A 25,525-nucleotide genomic window follows, 5' to 3' on the forward strand; every position below is an offset into this window, starting at 1 on the left:
ATTTTTAGTAGAGACGGGGTTTCACCATGTTAGCCAGGATGGTCTTGATCTTCTGACCTCGTGATCTGCCAGCCTCGGCCTCCCAAAGTGCATTATAATTTTTTTATGCTTTTTGTGTGTGTCTAAAATATGTTTTTTTCTTTTTCTGTTTTTTTTTTGTTTGTTTTTTATTTTTTTTTAAATTTTTTTAGATGGAGTCTTGCTGTGTCGCCCAGGCTGGAGTGCAGTGGCGCAATCTTGGCTCACTGCAACCTCTGCCCTCCAGGTTCAAACAATTCTCATGCCTCAGCCTCCCGAGTAGCTGGGATTACAGGCATATGCCACCACACATGGCTAATTTTTGTACTTTTGGTGGAGACAGGGTTTCACCATGCTGGCCAGGCTGGTCTCAAACTCCTGGCCTCAAGTGATCCACCTGCCTCAGCTTCCCAAACTGCTGGGATTACAGGCATGAGCTACCCTGCCTGGCCTGTGTGTCTAAAATATTTTATATACACTATATTTTTTAAAACTACAGAATTGGGGGACTAGAGTTCCATTCTGCATTCTACCATCACCTTGCTGTGTGACTGGGAAAGTTTACCTGTCCATAAAATGGATGAGAATGTCTCCCAATTTTTTACCAATCCCTTTTATCATGTTTTCACCAAAAGCCCCCTAAATGCATTTATTTGTGTTCCCATTTTCACTTGCTAAATATTAGGTCAGAACTTCTGGTCAAGGCTCTCAAAGTGACCAGAAAGGGTTTATTACATTACAGCCACAAGCAAGGAAACCTGATTTACTCGATCTTATCACAAGCATAACTTCCTAGGTTTGGTGTGTGGGATGTTTTTGTGTGTGTGTGTGGTTTTTTTTTTTTTTTTTCTTTTTGAGAAGGAGTCTCGCTCTGTCGCTCAGGCTGGAGTACAGTGGTGAGATCTCGGCTCACTGCAAGCTCCGCCTGTCAGGTTCACACCATTCTGCTGCCTCAGCCTCCCGAGTAGCTGGGACCACAAGCGCCTGCCACCACGCCTGGCTAATTTTTTGTGAATTTTTAGCGGAGATGGGGTTTCACTGTGTTAGCCAGGATGGTGTCTCGATCTCCTGACCTCGTGATCTGCCCGCCTCGGCCTCCCAAGGCCAAGGGATTACAGGCTTGCTGGGATTACAGGCAAGAGCCCCGCGCCTGGCCATGTGTGTTGTTTTTTTACTGAGACGAGTTCTTGCTATGTTGCCCAGGCTGGAGTGTGGTGGTGAAATGAGACCTCAATGCAGCCCTGAACTGGGCTCAAGGGATCCTCCTGCCTCAGGCTCCTGAGTAGCCAGAATCGCAGGCATGTGCCACCATACACAACTAATTTGTTAATTTTTTTTTAAGAGATGGGGGTCTCACTATGCTGCCCAGGCTGGTCTTGAACTCCTGGCCTCAAGCTATCCCTCCTGCCTTGCCCTTCAAAGCACTGGCATTACAGGTGCATGCTACTATGTCCAGCGCCTAGGTTAGATATTGGCACATATTCTAAAAGGGCAAGTTAAGAAATAAGGAATTTGAGGCTGCAGTGATCTATGATCTTGCCATTGTACCGTACCCTCGATGACAAAGCAAGACCCCATCTCTAAAAACAAGAATAAAAATAAAAATAATTCTTTTTTTAAAAAGGGCTCATTACTGTCTTGGTAGATACCCCAGGTTATAAAGCACTGTGTTAAGTGACATCTAAAGTCTCTTGTCTACTCTGACCCTCCATAACCCTACGAATCAACTCAGTGAGGTACTCTGAAGTCCTTAGAGAGGCTTATTCTTCCTACCCCCATTTCTGATGACAGAAAAATCCAAGACCTAATTATTTTAATTAGAAAAATCTTTTTTGGAGACCAGGTCTCACTATATTGCCTAGACTGGCCTTGAACTCCTAGGCTCAAGAAATCTTCCTGCTTCAGCCTCCTAAATAGCTGGGACTATAGGCGCCCAGACTGAATTTTTTTTTTTTGAGACGGAGTCTTGCTCTGTCGCCCAGGCTGGAGTGCAGTGGCGCAATCTCAGCTCACTGCAACCTCTGCCTCCTGGGTTCAAGCAATTCTCCTGCCTCAGCCTCCTGAGTAGCTGGGATTACAGGCATGTACCACCAAACCAAGCTAATTTTTGTATTTTTAGTAGAGACGGGGTTTCACTATGTTGGCCAGGCTGGTCTCAAACTCCCGACCCTAGGTGATCTGCTTGCCTCAGCCTCCCAAACTGCTGGGATTACAGGCGTAAGCCACCACACCCAGCGAGACTGAATTTTTTAATGTACAACTTTAGAATGCTGGATTCTGAAAAATTGGCGCACCAGAGCAGAACCTGCACACTCCTCAGGGCATAGTATTTTAGACAAAATACTTGATAAATTTGTAAATAATAAAAATAGTAAGTCATAATAGCAAAAGCGATTATGCAATAGCAAAAATAGCAAAAGCAATTCATTGAGGGTAGATATATTTAAATATATATTAAATTTAAATATATATTATATTTCTTAAATAAATATATTTAAATATATGTAAATATATATTAAATTTAAATATATTATCTTCACTTATTCCTCCATCCTTGACTATGAAATAGGCACTAATGTCTTTTTTTTTTTTTTTTTTTTTTGGTCTCGCTCTGTTACCCAGGCTGGAGTGCAGTAGTACAATCATGGCTCAGTGCAGCCTCGACCTTCCAGGCTCAAAAGATCCTCCCTCCTCAGCCTCCTGAGTAGCTGGGACCACAGGTGTGCACCACCACGCCCAGCTAATTTTTTTATTTTTTTTGTAGAGATGAGGGTCTTACTATGTTGCCCAGGCTGGGCTCAAGCAATCCTCCCACCTTAGGCTCCCAAAGTGCTAGGATTACGGGCATGAACCGCTGTGCCTGTCCTGTCTTCCTCTTAAAGAGGGAAAACAGGTCGGGCACGGTGGCTCAGGCCTATAATCCCAGCACTTTGGGAAGCTGAGGCTGGCGGATCACCTGAGGTCAGGAGTTCGAGACCAGCCTGACTAACATGGAGAAACCTAAAAATACAAAATTAGCCAGGCGGGGTGGCACATCCCTGTAATCCCAGCTACTCAGGAGGCTGAGGCAGGATAATCGCTTGAAGCCGGGAGACGGAGATTGTGGTGAGCAGAGATTGCCCCGTTGCACTCCAGCCTGGGCAACGAGAGCGAAACTCTGTCTCAAAAAAGAGTGGCGGGGGCGGGGGCGGGAAATAACACCAGAGGGGCTAGGAGACCAAGGATTCAAACTAAGACATGAAAGCTTATTTTCTTACGTTAACAGCAAGCTGCTCCTCTACTGAGAGCCCACGCTGCTGAGAGTAGAGCCTGATCCTTGGCCTAAATGGGTTATGGAAACCTCTAAAGCCATCTACAGGAAAGGCATGAATTTGCCTCACCTTGGAGGTAAAGAAGACCCCGCAATTCAGAGAGCAAACACCTCACTCACAGCGGCTGGCAGCTCCTGGAGTTGTCGGTAGCAAAGAAGCTTAATGCTTCAAGGAAGGTCTCTGTGGTTCTGCCATCAATACCACTATACAGTTATTATTAGTTGTAATAGTAGTTATAAATAACTTTCTTCCTTGGGAGTAAGACTACCTTGTGGTCAGCAGCAATAAACAAGTGCTGCATATTTTCTGACACTTCCATATAAGCTGTCATAAGTTAATCAAAACTTCTTCTGGACAATGCTGTTACACTATATCAAGTCTTAGGTGCTAAGAGATAATTTCTAAAATAACACAACGGGGAAGTCAGGTATGATAGTTTTGTCCCAAATTTGAATACTTTTTTCTCCCCCTCACAGCTAAAATAATTCCCCCGATTCCTACAAACTAAGCGTGGCTTCCAAGATGGGACCTGCTCTGAAGTTCAAGTCCAAGGGGTCAGGGGCAGAATCACCTCATCTCAAAGATTACACCATCTAGAATCTGTCCTGAGTGGCCTCTAAATTCTCAATTAACACCCACTAAGTCAAAACAGTTACAGTTGGACAGAAATCAGAGATCACGTGGCCCAGCCCACTTTACAAAAGAAGAATCTGAGGGGAAGTGACTTGCCCACTCAGCTGAGAGTTAGAGTTACATTTTACTGTATCTGTTGTCTCCGTGTCCCGGGTCAGTGCTTTTTCCACTACAATAATTACAGTACTCTTGGGACAGCGTTGTGAACATAACCAGAAAAAGTACTACCTCTATCATTTACAAATCAGGAAACATGAAAAATCCGACTTGAGGGGAAAAAGCACTCTGGCACCTTTAGGAGGTAGGGGAAATCAGGTGTCCACTGAATGGGAGGTGCGAGGACGGCAGAACGGGCCTCTGCAGTGGAAAGGGAGATGCAACTGGGGGCTTGAGAGTGTGAGGGAACAGAATGGACTTACATCTCTGCATCTGCTTGCTGTACTCCGACATGTTATCTGGACGGATGGAGCGCAAGAATTTAATGTAGTCATCGCTGTGGTACTTGGTCATCTCCTCGGCATTGGCTTTGTGAGGGCGCTAGAGGGCAGAAGGGAGAAAGGGCAAGTTATTTTTGACCACGGCCAGTCCACTCAATCTAGTTTGAATATTTATATTTCCTGCGCAGCATGGAGCTAGGTGCTATAAAGAATAAAAAGAAATAACTGGTTAGATTCAGGCTTCAAGAAATTTACAGTCTAACTAGGCAAACAAGATTATACAAGAGTATCAGAAGACCTACAGCAGCTCAAGCTCTGTTGCTTAGGCAAGTTACTGTCTCTTGAACCTCCATTTCCTCATTTACTAAACAGGGACAACATGGACCACACAGGGAAGTTGAGAGAATTGGAAGAGGTTGTTAAATCTCTTTGTAAACTGTAAGGTGCTTTACAAAATTATTACTTTTATTTATTTATTTTTTTTGAGACAGAGTCTCGCTCTGTCTCCCAGGCTAGAGTGCAGTGCTGCGATCTCGGCTCACTGCAAGCTCCGCCATTCTCCTGCCTCAGCCTTCCAAGTAGCTGGGACTACAGGCGCCCACCACCACGCCTGGCTAATTTTTTTTGTATTTTTAGTAGAGACAGGGTTTCACCGTGTTAGCCAGGATGGTCTTGATCTCCTGACCTCGTGATCCGCCCGCCTCAGCCTCCCAAAGTGCTGAGATTACAGGCATGAGCTATCGCGCCCGACCTTGTTTTTCGTTTTTTGTTTGTTTGTTTGTTTGTTTGTTTTGAGGCGGAGTCTCACTCTGTCACCCAGGCTGGAATGCAATGGCATGATATCGGCTCGCTGCAACCTTCGCCTCCCGGGTTCAAGCGATTCTCCTGCCTCAGCCTCCCGAGTAGTTGGGATTACAGGTGCCCACCACGACGCTGGCTAATTTTTGTATTTTTAGTAGAGATGGGGTTTTACCATGCTGGTCAGGATGGTCTCAAACTCCTGACCTCAGGTGATCCGCCCTCCTCGGCCTCCCAAAGTGCTGGATTACAGGCATGAGCCACCGCGCCTGGCCTACAAAATTATTACTTATTATTAAATATTATATAAAACTGGCTGAGTGCAGTGGCTCACGCCTGTAATCCCAGCACTTTGGGAGGCTGAGGCGGGTGGATCACCTGAGGTTAGAAGTTCGAGACCAGCCTGACCAATACGATGAAACCCGGTCTCTACTGAAAATACAAAAATTAGCTGGACGTCGTGGCATGCACCTGTAATCTCAACTACTCAGGAGGCTGAGACAGGAGAATCGCTTGAACCTGGGAGGTGGAGGTTGCAGTGAGCTGAGATTGTGCCACTGCACTCCATCCTGGGCAACAAGAGTGAAACTCCCTCTCAAAAAAAAAATTTAAAAATATATATATATGTATATATATGTATTATAAAATTATGGACAAAATGGCTCCAAGAGTTCACGAAAAAAGGGTATCTAATGAAAACTGAAACAGAAGGGAAATCCTTTATAAGTCATCACATCAACAATTTTGATCACATCCTCCCCACTAACACTTCCTTGACAAGTTAATTTCCTGGTTATCCCAACATTCTGACTCCTCCTTCCCTCTTTTTAAAATTCTTTTCTTAGGCCGGGCGCGGTGGCTCAAGCCTGTAATCCCAGCACTTTGGGAGGCCGAGGCGGGTGGATCACGAGGTCAGGAGATCGAGACCATCCTGGCTAACATGGTGAAACCCTGTCTCTACTAAAAAATGCAAAAAAATCAGCCGGGCGTGTTGGCGGGCGCCTGTGGTCCCAGCTACTCGGGAGGCTGAGGCAGGAGAATGCCGTGAACCCAGGAGGTGGAGGTTGCGGTGAGCCGAGATCGCGCCACCGCACTCCAGCCTGGGGGACAGAGAAAGACTCCGTCTCAAAAAGAAAAAAAAAAATAAAATAAAATTCTTTTCTTTTCCTCCCATCCCTTAAAGGTAGGTCTTCTTCAAACATGACCCTCTGCCTCTCTAATTACCAATACAACAAAAGTCTTCACTTAATGTCATCCACAGGTTCTTGGAAATTGTGACTGGAGGCAAAACGATGTATAAAGAAACCAATTTTACCATAGGCTAATTGATATAAACAAGAACTTAAGCTCCTACAGCATATTTCTGTCACAAAAACATCACTAAAATTCTAAATAAAGACCCAAAACACTTCAAACATTAAATACTGAAATAAATGTGAAATATCCCTATTTTTTTTTTTTTTTTTTTAGACGGAGTCTTGCTCTGTCGCCCAGGCCGAAGTGCAGTGGCGTGATCTCAGCTCACTGCAAGCTCCGTCTCCTGGGTTCACATCATTCTCCTGCCTCAGCCTCCCGAGTAGCTGGGACTACAGGCGCCCGCCATCACGCCCGGCTAATTTTCTGTACATTTAGTAGAGACGGGGTTTCACCATGTTAGCCAAGATGGTCTCGATCTCCTGACCTCGTGATCCACCCGCCTCGGCCTCCCAAAATGCTGGGATTACAGGCGTGAGCCACCACGCCCGGCGAAATATCCCTATATTTAAGAAATATTTATAAAAATAAGGAAGATCATTATTGGGCTGGGTGCAGTGGCTCATGCCTAAAATCCCAGTACTTCGGGAGGCTGAGGCAGGTGGATCACTTGAACCCAGGAGTTTGAGACCAGCCTGGGCAACATGGTGAAACCCTGTCTCTACAAAAATACAAAAAATTAGCCGGCTGTGGTGGCACTTGTCTACAGTCCCAACTACTCAAGAGGCTAAGGTGGGAGGATCACCTGAGCCCAGGGAAGTCCAGGCTGCCGGGAGCTGTGATCTTGCCACTGCACTACAGTCTGGGCAACAGAGCAAGACCCCATCTCAAAAAAATATATACATTATTATTTACCCAATTTTTGGTGAATCAGTGAGTGATGGCGGTTGTTGTGGTGGTGGGTTAAATCAAGTAATAACTGTATGCAAAGTTAAAATTGCAAGGAGGACCTTCTACCATCATGCAGTTCAAAAACGAACCATAACAAATATGGCAGGCTCGCTGAGTGTTTCTGTATCACATCTTTTATTGTTGTGCATCCGTATGATTATTGTCTACTTTATGCATTTTTATTTGACAATAATTTGAATTCAATCACTCATTTCCAAGGGTGGCCGGAGCCTGTCCCTGCAGCTCAGCACAAGGAAGCAACCTTGGACAGGATGCCATTCCATCACAGGGTACACTCACACCCATATCCACACTTGCTCAGACTAGGACCATGGAAACATGCCAGCTCACCTCACATGCACATCTTTGGGATGTGGGAGAAAAATGGAGTACCCGGAGAAAAGCTACACAGACATGGGGAGAATGTGCAAACGCCATACACATAGTGGCCACGCCAGGAATCAGCTATTTTTCTCCGCAGCGTTATAACTAAATGATGCTGAGCGAAGTGATGTTATTTGAGAACCTGCCGTATTTTCTGTAGTTTATAAAGCATTTTCAATACACAGCCAACATTTATTGTTTCCTCTATGACAGTCACTCTTTCAGGCACTTTAAACGCTATCTCATATGATTCTTACAACAACCTTTTAAAGATCTAAGCCCTGGAGGATTGCTTGAGCCTAGGACTTCAAGGCTAGCCTGGACAACATAGTGAGACCCTGTCTTTTTCTCTTTTTTAAAATAATTATAGGGGCCAGGCGCAGTGGCTCACACCTGTAATCCCAGCACTTTGGGAGGCCGAGGTGGGCAGCTCACCTGAGGCCAGGAGTTCGAGACCACCCTGGCCAACATAGCGAAACCCCATCTCCAATAAAAATACAAAAATTAGCCGGGTGTCGGGGCAGGTGCCTGGAATCCCAGCTACTCAGGAGGCTGAGGCAGGAGAATTGCTTGAACTCGGAGGCAGAGGCCGCAGTGAGCTGAGATCATGCCACTGTGTACCAGCCTGGGCAACAAAGCGAGACTCCATCTCAAAAAAATAAATAAATTAATTAAATAAAATAAATTATTGGGCAACCTCTCTGGGCCAGAATACGTTCAGACTCCCAAGACCCCATCTCTGAAAAACAAAACAAAACAAAAAAAACACCTTTTAAAGTTCATGGCCAGGTGCGGTGGCTCACGCCTATAATCCCAGCATTTTGGGAGGCTGAGACGGGAGGATCGCTTGAGGCCGGGAGTTTGAAACCAGCCTGGCCAACATGGCGAAATCCCATCTCTGCAAAAAATACAAAAATTAGCTGGGCGTGGTGGCAGGCTTCTGTAATCCCAGCTACTCAGGAGGCTGCAGCATGAGAATCACTTGAACTCAGGAGGCAGAGGTTGCAGTGAGCCCGGATGGTGCCACTGCAGTCCAGCCTGGGCGACAGAGCGAGACTCCGTCTCGAAAAACAAAAACAAAAACAAAAAAAGTTCATAGCCAGGCACAGTGGCTCATGCCTGTAATCCCAGCACTTTGAGAGGCTGAGCGGGGCAGATCACTTGAGGTCAGGAGTTCGAGACCAGTCTGGCCAACAGGGTAAAACCCCATCTCTACTAAAAATATAAAAAATTAGCTGAGCGTGGTGGTGGGCGCCTGTAAACCCCGCTTGCTACTCGGGAGGCTGAGGCAGAGAATCACTTGAATCCAGGAGGCAGAGGTTGCAGTGAGCTTAGATCACGCCACTGCACTCCAGCCTGGGCAACACAGTGAAACTCCATCACAAAGAAAAAAAAAAATTCATACTATTATTTTCCTCATTTCACAGGGAGGAAACTACAGAAGAGAGAGGTTAAGTACTTTGCCTGGGGTTACACAGCTGGTAAACTGGAAGGAATCCAGAGATCTGGCTCCGGGTACTTTGACTCTCATTTAATCCTCACTTAATTTAATGAGACATAATAAGACTGAACGACAGATACTGTTTTATCAAAAACAGCCATAGTGAAGCCAGGTGCAGTGGCATGCACCGTGGTCCCAGCTGCTCAGGAATCTAAGATGTAAGGATCACTTGAGCCCAGGAGTTCAAGGCCAGCCTGGGCAAACATAGTGAGACCCTGTCTCTAAAAAGGCACCCACAGTGAAAGAAAAAAGACTTGGCTCCAAATACCAAGTTGTTTTTTACTATACTAAGCCCTTTACTCTCTTCCTAATGTCATCAAAACTCTGGTCTGGCTATCCCTTCTACACAGATGACTGCACAAACTCCATTTTGATCTTAGTTCTGAGCTCCAGATTCATGGTTCAAATAGCTTCTCAGTCTGCTCCACCCACAAATCCTAAAGGCACTTCAAATTCAACTGGACTCAACAATTCGTTGTTGAGAGGCTAGAAGCACTCAAATTCCACTTAACTTCCAGCAGTTCTTTCACTATTTTTGTTAATGATACCAACGTCCACTCAGGCTGAAAACCTAAATGTCATTTTAAACTCTGTCCTTTTTTGCCTTCCTGTTTCAATCCATTGCCAATCTCTCTCATTATGCCTCCATAATCTTGATTGCATCTACTACCCTATTTTTCCTGTGTCCTTCTTTCCCAGGTTTCCTGTTCTCAGCACCAACCACCTAGTTGTTCAAGATCGAAGCCAGGGTATCATCTGTGTTTTTTTTTTTCGAGACAGAGTCTCACTCTGTCGCCCAGGCCGGAGTGTAATGGCACGATCTCGGCTCATTGCAACTTCTACTGCCCAAGTTCAGCGATTCTCCTGTCTCAGACTCCTGAGTAGCTGGGATTACAGGCACCCGCCACCACACCCGGCTAATTTTTGTATTTTTAGTAGAGATAGGGTTTCACCATGTTGGCCAGGCTAGTCTCAAACTCCTGACCTCAGGTGATCTGCTGGCCTTGGCTTCCCAAAGCGCCAGGATTACAGGCATGAGCCACCACACCACACCAGGCAAGAATCATCTTTGAAGGCCGGGTGCTGTGGCTCACACCTGTAATCCCAGCACTTTGGGAGGCCGAGGTGGGCAGATCACGAGGTCAGGAGATCGAGACCATCCTGGCTAACACGGTGAAACCCCGTCTCTACTAAAAAATACAAAAAAGTAGCTGGACGTGGTGGCAGACGCCTGTAGTCCCAGCTACTTGGGAGGCTGAGGCAGAAGAATGGTGTGAACCCAGGAGGCGGAGCTTGCAGTGAGCCGAGATCGCGCCATTGCACTCTAGCCTGGGCGACAGAGCGAGACTCTGTCTCAAAAAAAAAAAAAAAAAAAAAAAAAAAAAAAGAATCATCTTTGATTCTTCTTTTTTCATCTGCTACATTCAACTTCTCTTGAAACTACCACCAATGTATTATATCTGTCAAATCTGTCCACTTCCATCCTGGGCTACCACTTTTTTTGACTTGGACTCTGGCAACAATCTCCTAACTGGTATCCTAGCCTCCCTCTTAACCATTGTTAATTTATGCTCAATACTATAGGCAGAGTTTTCTGTCTCTCTTTCTTTTTTTTCTTTTCTCTCTTCTTTCCTTCCTTCCTTCCTCCCTTCCTTCTTTTTTTCCTTGTCTTTCTCTCTCTCCCTCCCTCTCCCTCTTTCTTTCTTTCTCTCTTTGTCTTTTTTTTTTCTTTTTTTCACCGAGTTTCACTCTTGTCACCCAGCTGCATGCAGTGCAATGGCACAATCTTGGCTCACTGCAACCTCCGCCTCCCAGCTTCAAGCAATTCTCTTGCCCCAGCCTCCCGAGTAGCTGGGATTACAGGCGCCCGCCACCACTCCCGGCTAATTTTTGTATTTTTAGTAGAGACGGGGTTTCACCATGTTGGCCAGGCTGGTCTCAAACTGCTGACCTCAGGTGATCCATCTGCCTCAGCCTCCCAAAGTGCTGGGATTACAAGCGTGAGCCACTGTGCCCGGCCTGTCTTTTTCTTTTTTATTTAGAGACGGAATCTCCCTGTATTGCACAGGCTGGTCTCGAACTCCTGGGCTCACGTGATCTTCTTGCCTCAGCCTTGCTAGTAGCTGGGATTACAAGCGTGTGTCACTGTGCCTGTTATAGAGTCATCAGTCTTAAAATGCAAACTGAATCATGTCACTCCCTCCTAAAAACACTTCAAAGGCTTCATTACTCAAAATATCACGTTCAAACTCTTTAACCTGGCTTGGAAAACCAGAATAATCTGATCCCTGCTTACCCCTCTTACACTCACCTAAATATTTTGTGGTGTATCCCAGGGAATACCAGACTCAAAGCACTCCTAAGGGCCAGTCAGTTTAGCTAGCTTAAAACAAACATAAGCAAAACACTAGCGAGCAGAGGACAATCTTTATTGACACAGCTCTAGCTGATGGCTGCCATGAGGGAATCTGGGCCCAACTGCCAGATCCTTTCTGGACAATTTCATTTTTTAAAGGTTGGCCACTAACCTAAAGCCCTTAAAATACTTTGAGTTAAATAAAACACGTTTGAGAGATTGAATTGATCTCATTCACTGTGCCAATCTGCCAAGCACCATTTTGCTTGCACTTCCCCAAGGGCCATCTCTCTCACATTTAGGTCTTTATACATGCTATGACCTACAACACTGTTCTCTTCACACCCTCTACTCAACCCTTAGGTTGCAAATGAAAAGTCAACCCAGGCACACACTTGTAGTCTCAACTACTTGGGAGGCTGAGGCAGGAGAATCACTTGAGCACAGACAGGAGTTTGAGGCTATAGTGCATTATAATCTCACCTAGGAATAGCCACGGCATTCCACCCTGGGCAACAGAACAAGGCTTTTTTTTTTTTTTTTTTTGAGAGTCGCTCTGTTGCCCAGGCTGGGGTACAGTGACGCGACCTCAGCTCACTGCAATCTCCGCCACCCAGGTTCAAGCGATTTTCCTGCCTCAGCCTCCCGAGTAGCTGGGATTACAGGCATCCACCACCATGCCCGGCTAATTTTTGTATTTTTAGTAGAGACAGGGTTTCACCATGTTGGCCAGGTTCATCTTGAACTCCTGACCTCAGGTGATCCACCCGCCTTGGCCTCCCAAAGTGCTGGGATTGCAGGTGTGAGCCACCGCACCTGGCCAAGGCTGTCTCTTAAAAAAGAGAGAGAGAGAAAGAGAAGAAAAGCCAATTCCCCCAAAAAGCTGTCCTTGACCTCTCAGAATCTCAGTTAAGTAACTCTCTGAAATGCTACCCTGAGAAGCCTGTACTTCCCTTATCATTATACTCACCAAACTGCATAGAAATTGCACGTTTGCTTGGTCTACTCTGGGAGGCCAGGAGCAGGTTCTACCTTTATTTGAAGCAACAAGCATGGTGCCTGACATATAGCAGCTGCTCAATGAATAACTGTTGACCTAAAAAATTAACTCTTGGCTGGGCATGGTGGCTCATGCCTATAATCCTAACACTTTGGGAGGCCAAGGGGGGCAGACTGCTTAAGCCCAGCACTTTGAGACCAGCTTGCGCAACAAGGTGAAACCCCATCTCTACAAAAAATACAAAAATTAGCCAGGTATAGTAGTACACAGTGTAGTCCCAGCTACTCAGGAGGCTGAGGTGGGAGGATCACTTGAGCCCAGAAGGGTGAGGCTGCAGTGAGCTGTGATCACATCACTGCACTCCAGCCTGGATGACAGAGCAACACCCTATCTAAAAAAATGAAACAGGCTGGGCGCGGTGGCTCACGCCTGTAATCCCAGCACTTTGGGAGGCTGAGGCAGGCGGATCACGAGGTCAGGAGATCGAGACCATCCTGACTAACACGGTGAAACCCCGTCTCTACTAAAAATACAAAAAATTAGCCAGGCGTGGTGGCAGGTGCCTGTAGTCCCAGCTACTCGGGAGGCTGAGGCAGGAGAATGGCATGAACCCAAGAGGTGGAGCTTGCAGTGAGCTGAGATTGCGCCACTGCACTCCAGCCTGGGTGACAGGGCAAGACTCCGTCTCAAAAAAATAAATAAGTAAAAATTGAAAAAAATAAAACAAAACAAAACTCATCACAAATTAAATCTCACTTGGAGTATTTTTGGCCTCCTAATTGGTCCTATTTCTATCCAGCCTTATCATCTTCTATCTTTCATACTGGTATCACAAAAATCTTAAAATATTAATGTACTGCTCTCATTCAATGACACCCTGTTGACGAAGTAAAGATTCTTTTTTTTTTTTTTTTTTTTTTGAGATGGAGTTTCACTCTTGTTGCCCAGGCTGGAGTGCAATGGCACGATCTCGGTTCACTGCAACCTCTGCGCCTCCCAGGTTCAAGCGATTCTTCTGCCTCAGCCTCCCTAGTAGCTGGGATTATAGGCATGTGCCACCATGCCCAGCTAATTTTGTATTTTTAGTAGAGATGGGATTTCTCCATGTTGGTCAGGCTGGTCTCGAACTCCTGACCTCAGGTGATCCGCCCGCCTTGGCCTCCCAAAGTGTTGGGATTACAGGCGTGAGCCACTGCACCCGGCCCAAAGTAAAGATTCTAAGCTCTTTGATATAGCAATCAAGAAACTTCACAGGGTTCCTTTCCCAATTTAATTGCCCCTGTGCTCTTTCACAAATATTATACTCCAAACAACTCTTCCTTAAGATCGAGAGAGCTATAGAGCTTTTCAACAGTGTCTGTGCTTATGTTCTTCCTGTTATTTGAAATGCATCCCTTATCCCGAATCTCTTAAGGAAAGGGCCCATCTCAAATGCCACCTCTTTTACAAAGTAAAAGCAAGTCACCTTCTAACAACCCATCTTCATCCCAGGACTCAAAGTTCCAAAGAATACAGCAGTGCCCTCTTATCCTCAGTTTTGGTTTCTACAGTTCCAGTTACACACAATCATTGTCCAAAAATATTACATGAAAAATGCCAGAAATAAACAATTCATAAGTTTCAAATTGTGAGCCATTCGTGACGAAATTTTGTAACATCCAGCTCTGTCCCCTGGGTGTGAATCATCCCTTTATCGGGCATATCCACACTGTATACTGCCCACCTGTGAGTCACTTAGTAGCCCTCTCAGTAATCAGATCAGTTATCAAAGTATCACAGTGTTTGTGTTCAAGAAGCCCTTATTTTACTTAATAATGGCCCCAAAGTCCAAGAGTAGTGATGTTGGCAATTTTGATATGCCAAAGAGAAGCTGTGCTGTGCTTCCTTTATATGAAAAGCTTAAAGTTGTCAATATAATAAGGAAAGAAAAAAATCCTGTGCTGAAGTCGCTAAGAGCTAAGATCTACAGTAGGAATGAATCTTCTTTTTTTTTTATTTTTGGGAAGGAGTTTCACTCTTGTTGCCCAGGCTAGAGTGCAATGGTGAAATCTCAGCTCACTGCAACCTCTGCCTCCCACGTTCAAATGATTCTCCTGTCTCAGCCTCCTGAGTAGCTGGGATTACAGGTATGCACCACCACGTCTGGCTAATTTTGTATTTTTAGTAGAGACGGGGTTTCACCATGTTAATCAAGGTGGTCTCGAACTCCTGACCTCAGATGATCCACCGGCTTTGGCCTCCCAAAGTGCTGGGATTACAGACATGAGCCACCACGCCCGGCCAGGAATGAATCTTCTATGCATGAAACTGTAAACAGCTTATTGCTATAATTGTCCTAGTTCATTATTATTGTTAATTTCTTACTGTACCTAATTTATAAATTAAACTTTATCAGAAGTATGTATGAATTAGAAAAAATATAACATATATAGGGTATAGTACTATCCACGGTTTCAGGAATCTACTGGGCGTACTAGAAAGTATCCCCCCTCAGATAAGAGTGGGCTACTGCATTATCCCACAGTCAAAAATCACAAAATACACAGGAAACACAGTCCAGGATCCTACAGAAACAACAACAAACAACAGAATCAGATCTACATAGACCTTGGTGAATTAGTGAAATGTATATCAAAATCACAATTAAATTAAAAAGAAGTGCTACTCAGGAGGCCGAGGAGGGAGGATTACTTGATTCTAGGGGCTTGAGGCTGCAATGAGCTATGACTGTGCCACTGCACTCTAGCCCAGGCAACAGAGTAAAACCCTGTCTCTAAAAGAGAGAAAAAGAGGCCAGGCACCAGGGCTCACACCTGTAATCCCAGGACTTTGCGAGGCCAAGGCAGGTGGATCACCTGAGGTTGGGAGTTCGAGACCAGCCTGACCAACGTGGAGAAACCCCATCTCTACTAAAAATACAAAATTAGCTGGCCGTGGTGGTGCATGCCTGTAATCCCAGCTACTCGAGAAGCAGAGATTGTGGTGAGCCAAGATCGTGCCACTGCACTCCAGCCTGGGCAACAAGAGCAAAACTCTGTCTCAAAAAAACAAAAAACAAAAAACAAACAAACAAACAAACAAAACGAGAAAAAGAAAAAAAAAGGAAAGGGCAAATAGCCAAATCACTTTTTCAGAAGAACAAAGTGGGAGGACTGTGCTACCAGATAACAAGACTTACTATAATATAAAGCTACTGTAATTAAGCCACTGTGGTATTGGCATATGGGTCAATAAACAGACCAAGTCAACCGAACACAGAGCCCAAAACCAGACACACGCATATTGCCTGGCACAAAGTAGGTGCTTGATGAGTATATATGCAATGAATGAATAAAAATGGACATTTAATATATAAAAGAAATGGGTCAGGCACTATTGCTCATGCCTGTAATCTCAGCACTTAGGGAGGCCAAGGTGGGCAGATCACTTGAGCCTAGGAGTTTGAGACCAGCGTGGTTAACACAGCAAAACCCCATCTCTACAAAAATATAAAAATTAGCCGAGTGTGGTGACATGCACCTGTGGTCCCAGCTACTCAGGAGGCTGAGGTGGAAAGATGGCTTGAGCCTGGGAGGCGGAGGTTGCAGTGAGCCGAGATCGCACCACTGCACTGCAGCCTGAGTGCCAGAGTGAGACACTGTCTCAGAAAAAAAAAAAAAAAAAAAAAAAAAAGACAACCAAATAGGAACATGGGCAAAAAGGTTGAATAGGAATTTCAATAGGGGAATATAAATTAAAATAATAGTAAGATACCATTTCGTGTCTACCTAAATTAGCAACAAAATTGAAATCTGACAAAATCCAGTGTTGGCAAGGACTCAGAGCAACTGCAATTCTCCTACATAGCTGGCAATTGGAAACCATTTTGGCTTTATCTAACACAGGTGAATATGTGCATATGTCCTGACCCAATTCTACTCCTAGTATATCCTTTAGTGAAACTTTAGCATATATGCATCAAGAGACATGTTCAAGAAAGTTCATAGCAGCAGTATTTGCAATAGTCAAACCCCAGAAGCAAATCAAATGCTCATCAATGAGATAACAGACTAGAATACATTTATTTCAATGAAATACAGTAAAAATAAATACAGCTACATGTATCAACATGGGTGAGTCTCAAGAACATGTTTAGCAAAAAAAGTCAGTCACGTAATAAATACTGTATGGCTCCATCTACATAACAATCAAACATGTAAAGCTAAAACACACTGTGCTTGGAACTGCAGGTAAAAAATAAAAATCATTTTTATAATTTTTTAAAAAGAATACAGGCATGGTGGCTGATGCTTATAATCTCAGCACTTTGGGAGACCAAAGTAGGAAGATCTCTTGAGGCCAGGTGTTTGACACAGCCTGGACAAAATAGCAAGACCCTGTTTCTACCAAAAAAATTTTCTGAATTAGCCAAGAGAGGCTGGGTATGGTGGCTCACGCCTGTAATCCCAGCACTTTGGAAGGCCAAGGCAGGCGGATTGCTTTGAGCTCAGGAATTCAAGACCAGCCTGGGCAAAATGGTGAAATCCCATTTCTACCAAAAAATTAGCCAGGCATGGTGGCTTACACCTTTAATCCCAGCTACTTGGCAGGCTGAGGCTGGAGAATCACTTGAGCCCAGAAAGCAGAGGTTGCAGTGAGCCAAGATTACACCACTGCACTCTAGTCTGGGTGACAGAATGAGACCCTGTCTCAAAAAAAAGAAAAAAGAAAAAAAAAAGCCAGGCATGGTGGTGCCTGCCTGTAGTCCTAGCTACTTGGGAGGCTGAGGTGGGAAGAGAACTTGAGCCCAAGAGTTCAAGGCTGTAGTGAGCTGTGATCACGCCACTGCACTGCAGCCTGCAGGGAGCAGAGCTCTAGGGAGCAGAGAGAGTCTGCTCCCTAGAGGACCTAAAAATATCTTCTGCCTTTTCTGTTTTCCATTCCCAGCTGCCTTCACACCTAAAAAAGCTCTGTAGTCCCAAGGTCTGTCTACTCCTCTGCTTTCCTTCCTTGCTTCCCCAGTTGCCTCCACTGGCTCCAGAGACATGACAAGGCCATCTAGGAAAGAACACTCATCTCCTTTCAGTCTCTGGAATGGTGACAAAAGTACCACTGTTGGTAGGTTACTCAAACTGTAGAAACAGACTTTAACCACAGATTCTTACGTAGTAAGGCAACATCACCTCCAGCCCCTTTTTCGCATTTGGACTCTTGTAACAGCCACTTACCTAGCCTCCCTGCTTCTAAAATGCATGCCTGTTCCTATCTCTCTTTCATTTAAAACCCTTCACTTGTTCCTCCTCACTGTCTCCAGAGAGGTTAAAACTGGGAACCATTGGACCTATTTGGTCTACAGATGTACTAATGTGTTTGGTTTGTATACATGCTTAAAATAAAAACCAAAAAGCAAAACTCTGGGTTAATTTTTTTTTTGAGACAAAATCTCATTCTGTCACCTAGGCTGGAGTGCAGTGGTGCAATCACGGCTCACCGCAGCCTTGACCTCCCAGGCTCAAGTGATCCTCCCACCCTCAGCCTCCCAGATAGCTGGGACTACAGGTGCAGGCCAGCATACCAGCTAATTTTTTTCGTATTTTTTGTACAGACAAGGTTTCTTGGGATAACATTTTAAACCTAGGAGATTTTACACAATAATCTGGATTTCCAGCTTCTCTTTAAAAACTCAAAGATCAGTGAAAAATCACCTGTAGCTGAATCTACAGGTTAGACCGTCTATACTCCCTAATAACTAGAGATTTGGCATCTACTTCAACATGGTCCCAATCACTCTTATTTAGGCATTAAATTTTTGGTTTTTTGGTTTTGTTTTGTTTTTTGAGACAGGGTCTCACTCTGTCGCTCAGGCTGGAGCACAGTGGTGTAATCATGGCTCACTGTAACCTCTGCTTCCCAGACTCAAAATGATCCTCCTACCTTAGGCTCCTAAGTAGCTGGGACTACAGGCATGTGCCACCATGCCTGGCTAATTTTTTGTAGAGATGAGGTCTTGCCATGTTGACCAGGATGGTCTCGAACTCCTGGGCTCAAGCAATCTGCCCATCTCAGCCTCCCAAAGTGCTAGGATGACAGGCATGAGCCACTACACCTGGCTTTGTTTTTTTTAAGACAGAGTCTTGCTCTGTCCCCCAGGCTGGAATGCAGTGGCACAATCATAGCTCACTACAGCCTCGACCTCCCAGCTCAAGCAGTCTTCCCACCTTAGCCTCCCAAGTATCTGGGACCACAGGCACACGCCACCATGGCCAGCTGATTTTTAAATTTTGTTGTAGAGACAGGGTCTCCCTATGTTGCCCAGGCTGGCCTAGAACTCCTAGGCTCAAGTGATCCTCTTGCCTCCACCTCCTGAAGGGCTGTGATTACAGGCGTGAGCCACCATGCCCAGCCAAAAATCCTTATCATTTACAGTACCTGCCTTATAACAGCAGTCAACATGCATTTGATGAATGAGTGAATGAGTGGTGGAGAAAATGAGACAATGAATGGCATATGGGGAAACACAGCAGATGAGGTTAGGGAGCGGTAGCACTTCTGGTAACTCACATAGATTTCCATCTTTCGGTAGAGGCCATAGTTGAGCAGCAAATTATGAGTCATGCGGATTCGGTGAGGCTTCATTGGGTGGCCTTGTCCATAATAGTAATTTCCAACATCCCCTGAGGAAGAGAGAGTGGTAGCTTCACTAACACCGTTAGACACACACTTCCAGGAGAACCCAGGAATTTTTACAGCGAACTCCCAATCAAATTCTTTCTGGCTCATTTCTAGTTTCCAAGATTCTCTCCCACCTTTTGAAGGGTAACTCCAAAAGAAAAAAAAAAAAAAAAAAAAAGCAGGGACCCTGGTGAGGTCAACATTTAAGGTTCAGTCTAGCTCATTTTCTTCTGGAACCCACAGGCAGTACATAGCAAGAGGGGTTCATTCCAAAGCTACTGGGGAACAACAGCCAGGGAAGTGATTCACCTCACTATACCTCCAAGGAATTCCCTCCCACAACAGAAAAAATAACCATCGCTACTCAGAATTATTAGAAGCCACAGTTCACCTCTTACATATTGTAACACTTATGGTGTCAAAGCACATTCACTTCGTTCTCTTACTGGATACTCACAGTAACATGGGTAGGACAGGGGGTATTATTATTCTCACCTTACATATAAGAAAACTAAAACTTATCATGTGCTTAATCTATAACACTAGCCTTCTAATTGGTCCCTCTACCTTCAATTCACACTACCTGCCACACTGTCACCAGAATCCACAATTCTGATAACATCACTCATTTGCTCAAAAAATCCTTATGGCTCCCCAACCCCTACAGGATAAAGAGTAAAGAATAACTTTAATAGAGATAGGCATGGTGGCATGAGCCTGTAATCCCAGCTACTCTGGAGGCTGAGGCAGGAAAATCACTTGAGCCCAGGAGTTCGAGACCAGCCTGGGTCTCAAAATTTAATAATAACAACTTCAGAAGACTGGCATTCAAGGACTTTCTGTTTTTTTGAGACGAATCTCGATCTGTTGCCCAAGCTGGAGTGCAGTGGTGCAATCTCAGCTCACTGCAACCTTCGCCTCCTGGGTTCAAACAATTCTCCTGCCTCAGCCTCCCAAGTAGCTGGGATTACAGGCATGTGCCACCATGCCTGGCTAATTTTTGTATTTTTAGTAGAGAAGGGGTTTCACCTTGTTGGCCAGGCTGGTCTCAAACTCCTAACCTCAGTTGATCCACCCACCTCGGCCTCCCAAAGTGCTGGGATTACAGGCGTGAGCTGCCAGTTTTGGTAAATAAAATTTTATTGGAACACAGCCATGCCCACTCGTTTACAGTTCCTCTATGGCTGTTTTCACACTACAGTGGCAGAGCTGAGCAGTTTAGTTGCCACAGACACCACGCATATGGCAAAATAAAGCCTAGAATATTTACTATCTGGCCCTATATAGAAAAAGTTTGCCAAGCCGTGCTCCAGACACACCAGATTATGATCAGTATCCTGAACATGACCTTCACCTTCACACCACAGTATCCTTTGTGCAGACTGTTCCTTTGACCTAAAATGTCCTCCTTTCTCTGATGATGCTCATACTACAAAGCCCACCTCAAGCTCCAAACCCTTTCTTGATCAAAATAAATGGTCTTTTCCTCTACATGCAATTTGTATACAGCACTTCATTAGTTTTCTTTTCTTTTAATTTTTTTATTTCTTGAGACGGAGTCTCACTCTGTCGCCTAGCCTGGAATGCAATGGTGCTATCTCGGCGGCTCACTGCAACCTCCGCCTCCCAGGTTCAAGCAATTCTCCTGACTCAGCCTCCTAAATTGCTGGGATTACAGGTGCGTGCCACCAAACCCAGCTAATTTTTGTATTTTAGTAGAGGTGGGCTTTCACCATGTTGGCCCGGCTGGTCTGGAACTCCTCACCTCAAGTGATCTAACCACCTCAGCCTCCCAAAGTGCTGGGATTGTTTTATATCTGAATTATTTACATGACTATATCCACAAGACTGGGTACCCCTTGAAGGCAAGGATTAATATGCCTTGTATGTCAGAGGCTCAATAAAGATTCAATGAATTGAATTGAGACTCAGAGAAGTTAAGTCCCTGCTCAAGATCACACAGCTAATGATCTGGAGTCCACTCTTCTGACTCCAAATCCAGTATGCTAAAAGCTACATTGGGTTTTTCTTTCTTTTTTTTTTTTTTTTTGAGACAGAGTCTCGCACTGTCGCCGAGGCTGGAGTGCAGTGGCGCAATCTCGGCTCACTGCAAGCTCCGCCTCCTGGGTTCACGCCATTCTCCTGTCTCAGCCTCCCGAGTAGCTGGGACTACAGGCGCCTGCCACCACGCCCAGCTAATTTTTTTGTACTTTTAGTAGAGACGGGGTTTCATCGTGTTAGCCAGGATAGTCTCGATCTCCTGACCTCATGATCTGCCCATCTCAGCCTCCCAAAGTGCTGGGATTACGGGCGTGAGCCACCGTGCCCGGCCCTACATTGGGTTTCTCAGGTACCTACTTCAGTTTGCACTTAATCTAGAGGGCTCTATAAATCTACCTGGTAGAAAGTTCCTTGAACAATGTTGCAAAATCAAGTGAACTATATACCCAAAGATCGCTCCTTAGAGGTTTATTAGGATGAGGCAGAGCTCTAGGCACCCAGTGAAAAAAAGGCATGAGCCTTGATCCCTAGCAACTCCCTTGCCTATCAAGCCTGGATCCAGCCAAGGCTCAGACCTGGGGTACTAAGATACCTTATCCAGAAGGTTAAGGGAGTATCTGAGGTGAGGGTAATGAGGGTAGTGAGGGTGGGGCTCTGAGACACCATCCTTTTCTTTTTAGGTTTTTTTGTTTGTTTGATGTTTTTGTTTGTTTGTTTGTAGAGATGGCATCTTGCTTTGTTGCCCAGGCTGGTTTCAAACTCCTGATCAGCCTTCTAAAGTTCTGGGATTACAGATGTGAGCCTCCAACAGTGCAGGCCAACCATCCTTTTCTTAACAGTTTTTAATTACTTTGCCAACCCGTGCTGTGTGTATTCCTATACACATTGACAAATGCTATGACGGGGGGGCACACAGCATGAAGGGCCCTGTCCACTTCCTTAGAATTCCACCCTGGATCCTCTTCTATATAACTTCTTGGGTGACTGCATCCTTTATGACTAAATTTACTATAATTAAAATAAAGATATATCTCTATATCTTAATCAGGTTGCTGAGAGACTTTAAAATAAATTGTCCTTTTTATTTAGGTACTACTTAATTTTTATTTTTATTTTTGGAGACAGAGTCTCACTCTGTCACCCAGGCTGGAGTGCAGTGGTGCGATCTCAGGCTCACTGCAACCTCTGCCTCCCAGGTTCAAACAATTCTCCTGCCTCAGCCTCCTGAGTAGCTGGGATTACAGACATGTGCCACCACTCCTGGCTAAGTTTTGTATTTTTAGGAGAGTCAGGGTTTCACCATGTTGGCCAGGCTTGTCTCGAACTCCTGACCTCAAGTGATCCTCCCACCTCAGCCTCTCAAAGTGCTGGGATTACAGACGTGAGCCATGGCTCCAGCCATACTTTAAACTCTTAAAGAGCTTTCCCATCATTGTTCTCATAATAAGAACTCCTATCATTTTGATTTTATAGGAAAGTAATCTGAAAAGTAAGGTGACTTGCCTGATATTGCAAAGCTTCTCAATGGCAGAGCCAAATCTGAATCCCAAAGTAATGACCTCACTGCAAAACTCAGTTTCTCAAGTAAGAAGTCTATTCCCGGCTGGGCGTGGTGGCTCATGCCTGTAATCCCAACACTTTGGGAGGCCGAGGTGGGCGGATCATCTGAGGTCGAGAGTTCAAGACCAGCCTGACCAACATGGAGAAACCCAGTATCTACTAAAAATACAAAATTAGCCAGGTGTGCTGGCGCATGCCTGTAATCCCAGCTACTCAGGAAGGCTGAGGCAGGAGAATCGCTGGAACCTGGGAGGCGGAGGTTGCAGTGAGTTGAGACTGCACCACTGCGCTCCAGCCTGGGCAACAAGAGCAAAACTCGGTCCCAAAAAAAAGAAAAAGGCCGGGCGCAGTGGCTCACGCCTGTAATCCCAGTGCTTTGGGAGGCCGAGGCAGGCGAATCAAAAGGTCAGGAGATGGAGACCATCCTGGCTAACATGGTGAAACCCTGTCTCTACTAAAAATACAAAAAATTGGCCAGGCATGGTGGTAGGTGCCTGTAGTCCCAGTTACTCGGGAGGCTGAGGCAGGAGAATGGCGTGAACCTGGGAGGCGGAGGTTGCAGTGAGCCAAGATCGCACCACTGCACTCCAGCCTGGGTGAAAGAGCAAGACTCCATCTCAAAAAAAAAAAAAAAAAAAAAAATTAGCCAGGCGTAGTGGCATGTGCCTCCAGTCCTAGCTTCTCGGGAGGCTGAGGCAGGAGAATGGCATGAACCCTGGAGGCAGAGCTTGCAGTGAGCCGAGATCGCGCCACTGCACTCCAGCCTGGGCGACAGAGCAAGACTCCGTCTCAAAAAAAAAAAAAAAAAGAAGTCTATTCCCTTATCTAAAGACTGAGGTCTTTCTACTTTTTCTTTTTCTTTTTTTTTTTTTTTTTTGAGGCAGGGTCTTGCTTTGTCACTCAGGCTGAGTGCAGTGGCGCCATTATGGGTAACTGCAGGCTCCACCTGGGCTCAAACCATCCACCTGCCTCAGTCTCCCACCTCAACCTCCCAAGTAGCTGCGATTACAGGCACGTGCCACCACACCCAGCTTTTTTGTGTGTGTTGTTTTGTAGAGCTGGGGGGGTCTCATTTTGTTGCCCAGGCTGGTCTTGAACACCCGGCCTCAAGTGATCCTTCCGCCTTGGCCTCCCAAACTACTGGGATTACAGGCGTGAGCCACCATGCTGGGTCCATTTTTTTTCTTCTTTTAAACGAGAATGTTATCATAAAATGTTATCATAAAACTGTGCAAAATGATATGACTACCAAAATCACAGGTTCCAGCCTCAAAATGATTCTCATCACTGCCAGCAATCCTTCCAAATTTCTTTCCCTAGCCCCCCACTTTCGCAACAGCTATTTAAATCTCCTCTCTTCAAGATTCCTACTCTACCAACTGCCCTTCCCCACCCTCAGGAAAAGGAATATTCTCTTTCCTCATCTTGAGAACTCCCTCACCTTTCTCCTTATCTTCTCCTCTTCAAACTTACCTCCATTTGAACTTTTCCTTGCCATTTACCCTCGAGTCACAGAGGAATTTGTTGAAGGTCAGCGTCTCTAGCTGGGCTCCAGTTTTCATCCCCCTGGTCTCCTCAGGAAGCTCCATCACTACTAGCCCCTTTCCTGTATCTTCACCCTCTCCCTCTCTTCTGGCTGTTTTACATAAGAATTATTTCAATATGCTCAACTTTTAGCCACTACATCTCCCTTATCAAGAATCTTCTCTCCCTACCTCACACAAACTTCCCTTTAAAAGGGTTCAACCAGCTGGGCATGGTGGCTCATGCCTGTAAACCCAGCACTTTGGGAGGCCGAGGCGGGTAGATCACTTGAGCTCAGGAGTTTGAGACCAGCCTGGGCAACATGGCGAAATCCTGTCTCTAAACAAAAGACAACCGTTTGTCTTCTAAACAAAAAATACAAAAAGGGCGCACAGCTGTGGTTCCAGCTACTTGGAAGGCTGAGGTGGGAGGACTGCTTGAGCCTGGGAGGCAGAGGTGGTAGTGAGCCAGGATCGTGCCACTATACTCCAGCCTGAGTGACACAGTGAGACCCTGTCTCCAAAAAAGGGTTCAACCTGATGTCTCCTCTTCAGCTAGCCATCCATGTACTGCAATCTACCACAGTCTAGCTTCTGCCCCAATTGCTGCCAACACTTGCCCAATCCCTCCCTTCTTTAGCTTCTGCAACCCAGTACTTTCTGGTTCACTTACCTCTCTGGCCCCTCACTCTATATCATTATACATTTAATCAACAAATATTTATTGAGAACCTACCATGAGCTAGGCATTGTTTTTGGTGCTGGGGATACAGAGGTAGACAAGGCACGGCCCCTTTCCCTAAAGAGCCTCCTGTCTACAAGAAATATGACCAAGTAAACGGGCAATTCCTCTACACAGTGACAAATACTATCACGGGGGAGTACACAGCATGAGGGGCACTAAATTTTTCCTCAATCCACTTCCTTAGAATTCCACCCTGGAATTCTATATAACTTCTTGGGTGACTGCATCCTTTATGACTAAATTTACTATAATTAAAATTGCTAGCAGCCAGGAATGGTGGCTCACGCCTATAATCCCAGCACTTTGGGAGGCTGAGCCCAGGAGTTCAAGGCCAGCCTGGACAACATGGCAAAACAACATCTCTACAACAAACAAACAAACAAACAAATAAATAAAATAATTACCCATATGCTGATTGCTGTGGTCTGAATGTGTCCCCCAAAATTCATGTGTTGGAAACAT

General features: G+C 45.3%; 1 protein-coding gene across 1 annotated transcript in view; it reads right to left on the reverse strand.

Annotated features, from left to right (window-relative positions):
* Nucleotides 1–25,525, reverse strand: part of HDAC1 (histone deacetylase 1) — a 42,068-nt gene that overhangs the window by 12,906 nt on the left and 3,637 nt on the right. The window contains exons 2-3 of the mRNA XM_055255553.2: nt 19,124–19,236; nt 4,382–4,499 (exon numbers count right to left, since the gene is read on the reverse strand). Coding sequence (XP_055111528.1) covers nt 4,382–4,499; nt 19,124–19,236 — 231 coding nt within the window. The remainder of the gene's footprint in view (nt 1–4,381; nt 4,500–19,123; nt 19,237–25,525) is intronic.

This window comes from Symphalangus syndactylus, chromosome 12 (assembly GCF_028878055.3).
Source record: "Symphalangus syndactylus isolate Jambi chromosome 12, NHGRI_mSymSyn1-v2.1_pri, whole genome shotgun sequence".
Classification (NCBI taxonomy): domain Eukaryota; kingdom Metazoa; phylum Chordata; class Mammalia; order Primates; family Hylobatidae; genus Symphalangus; species Symphalangus syndactylus.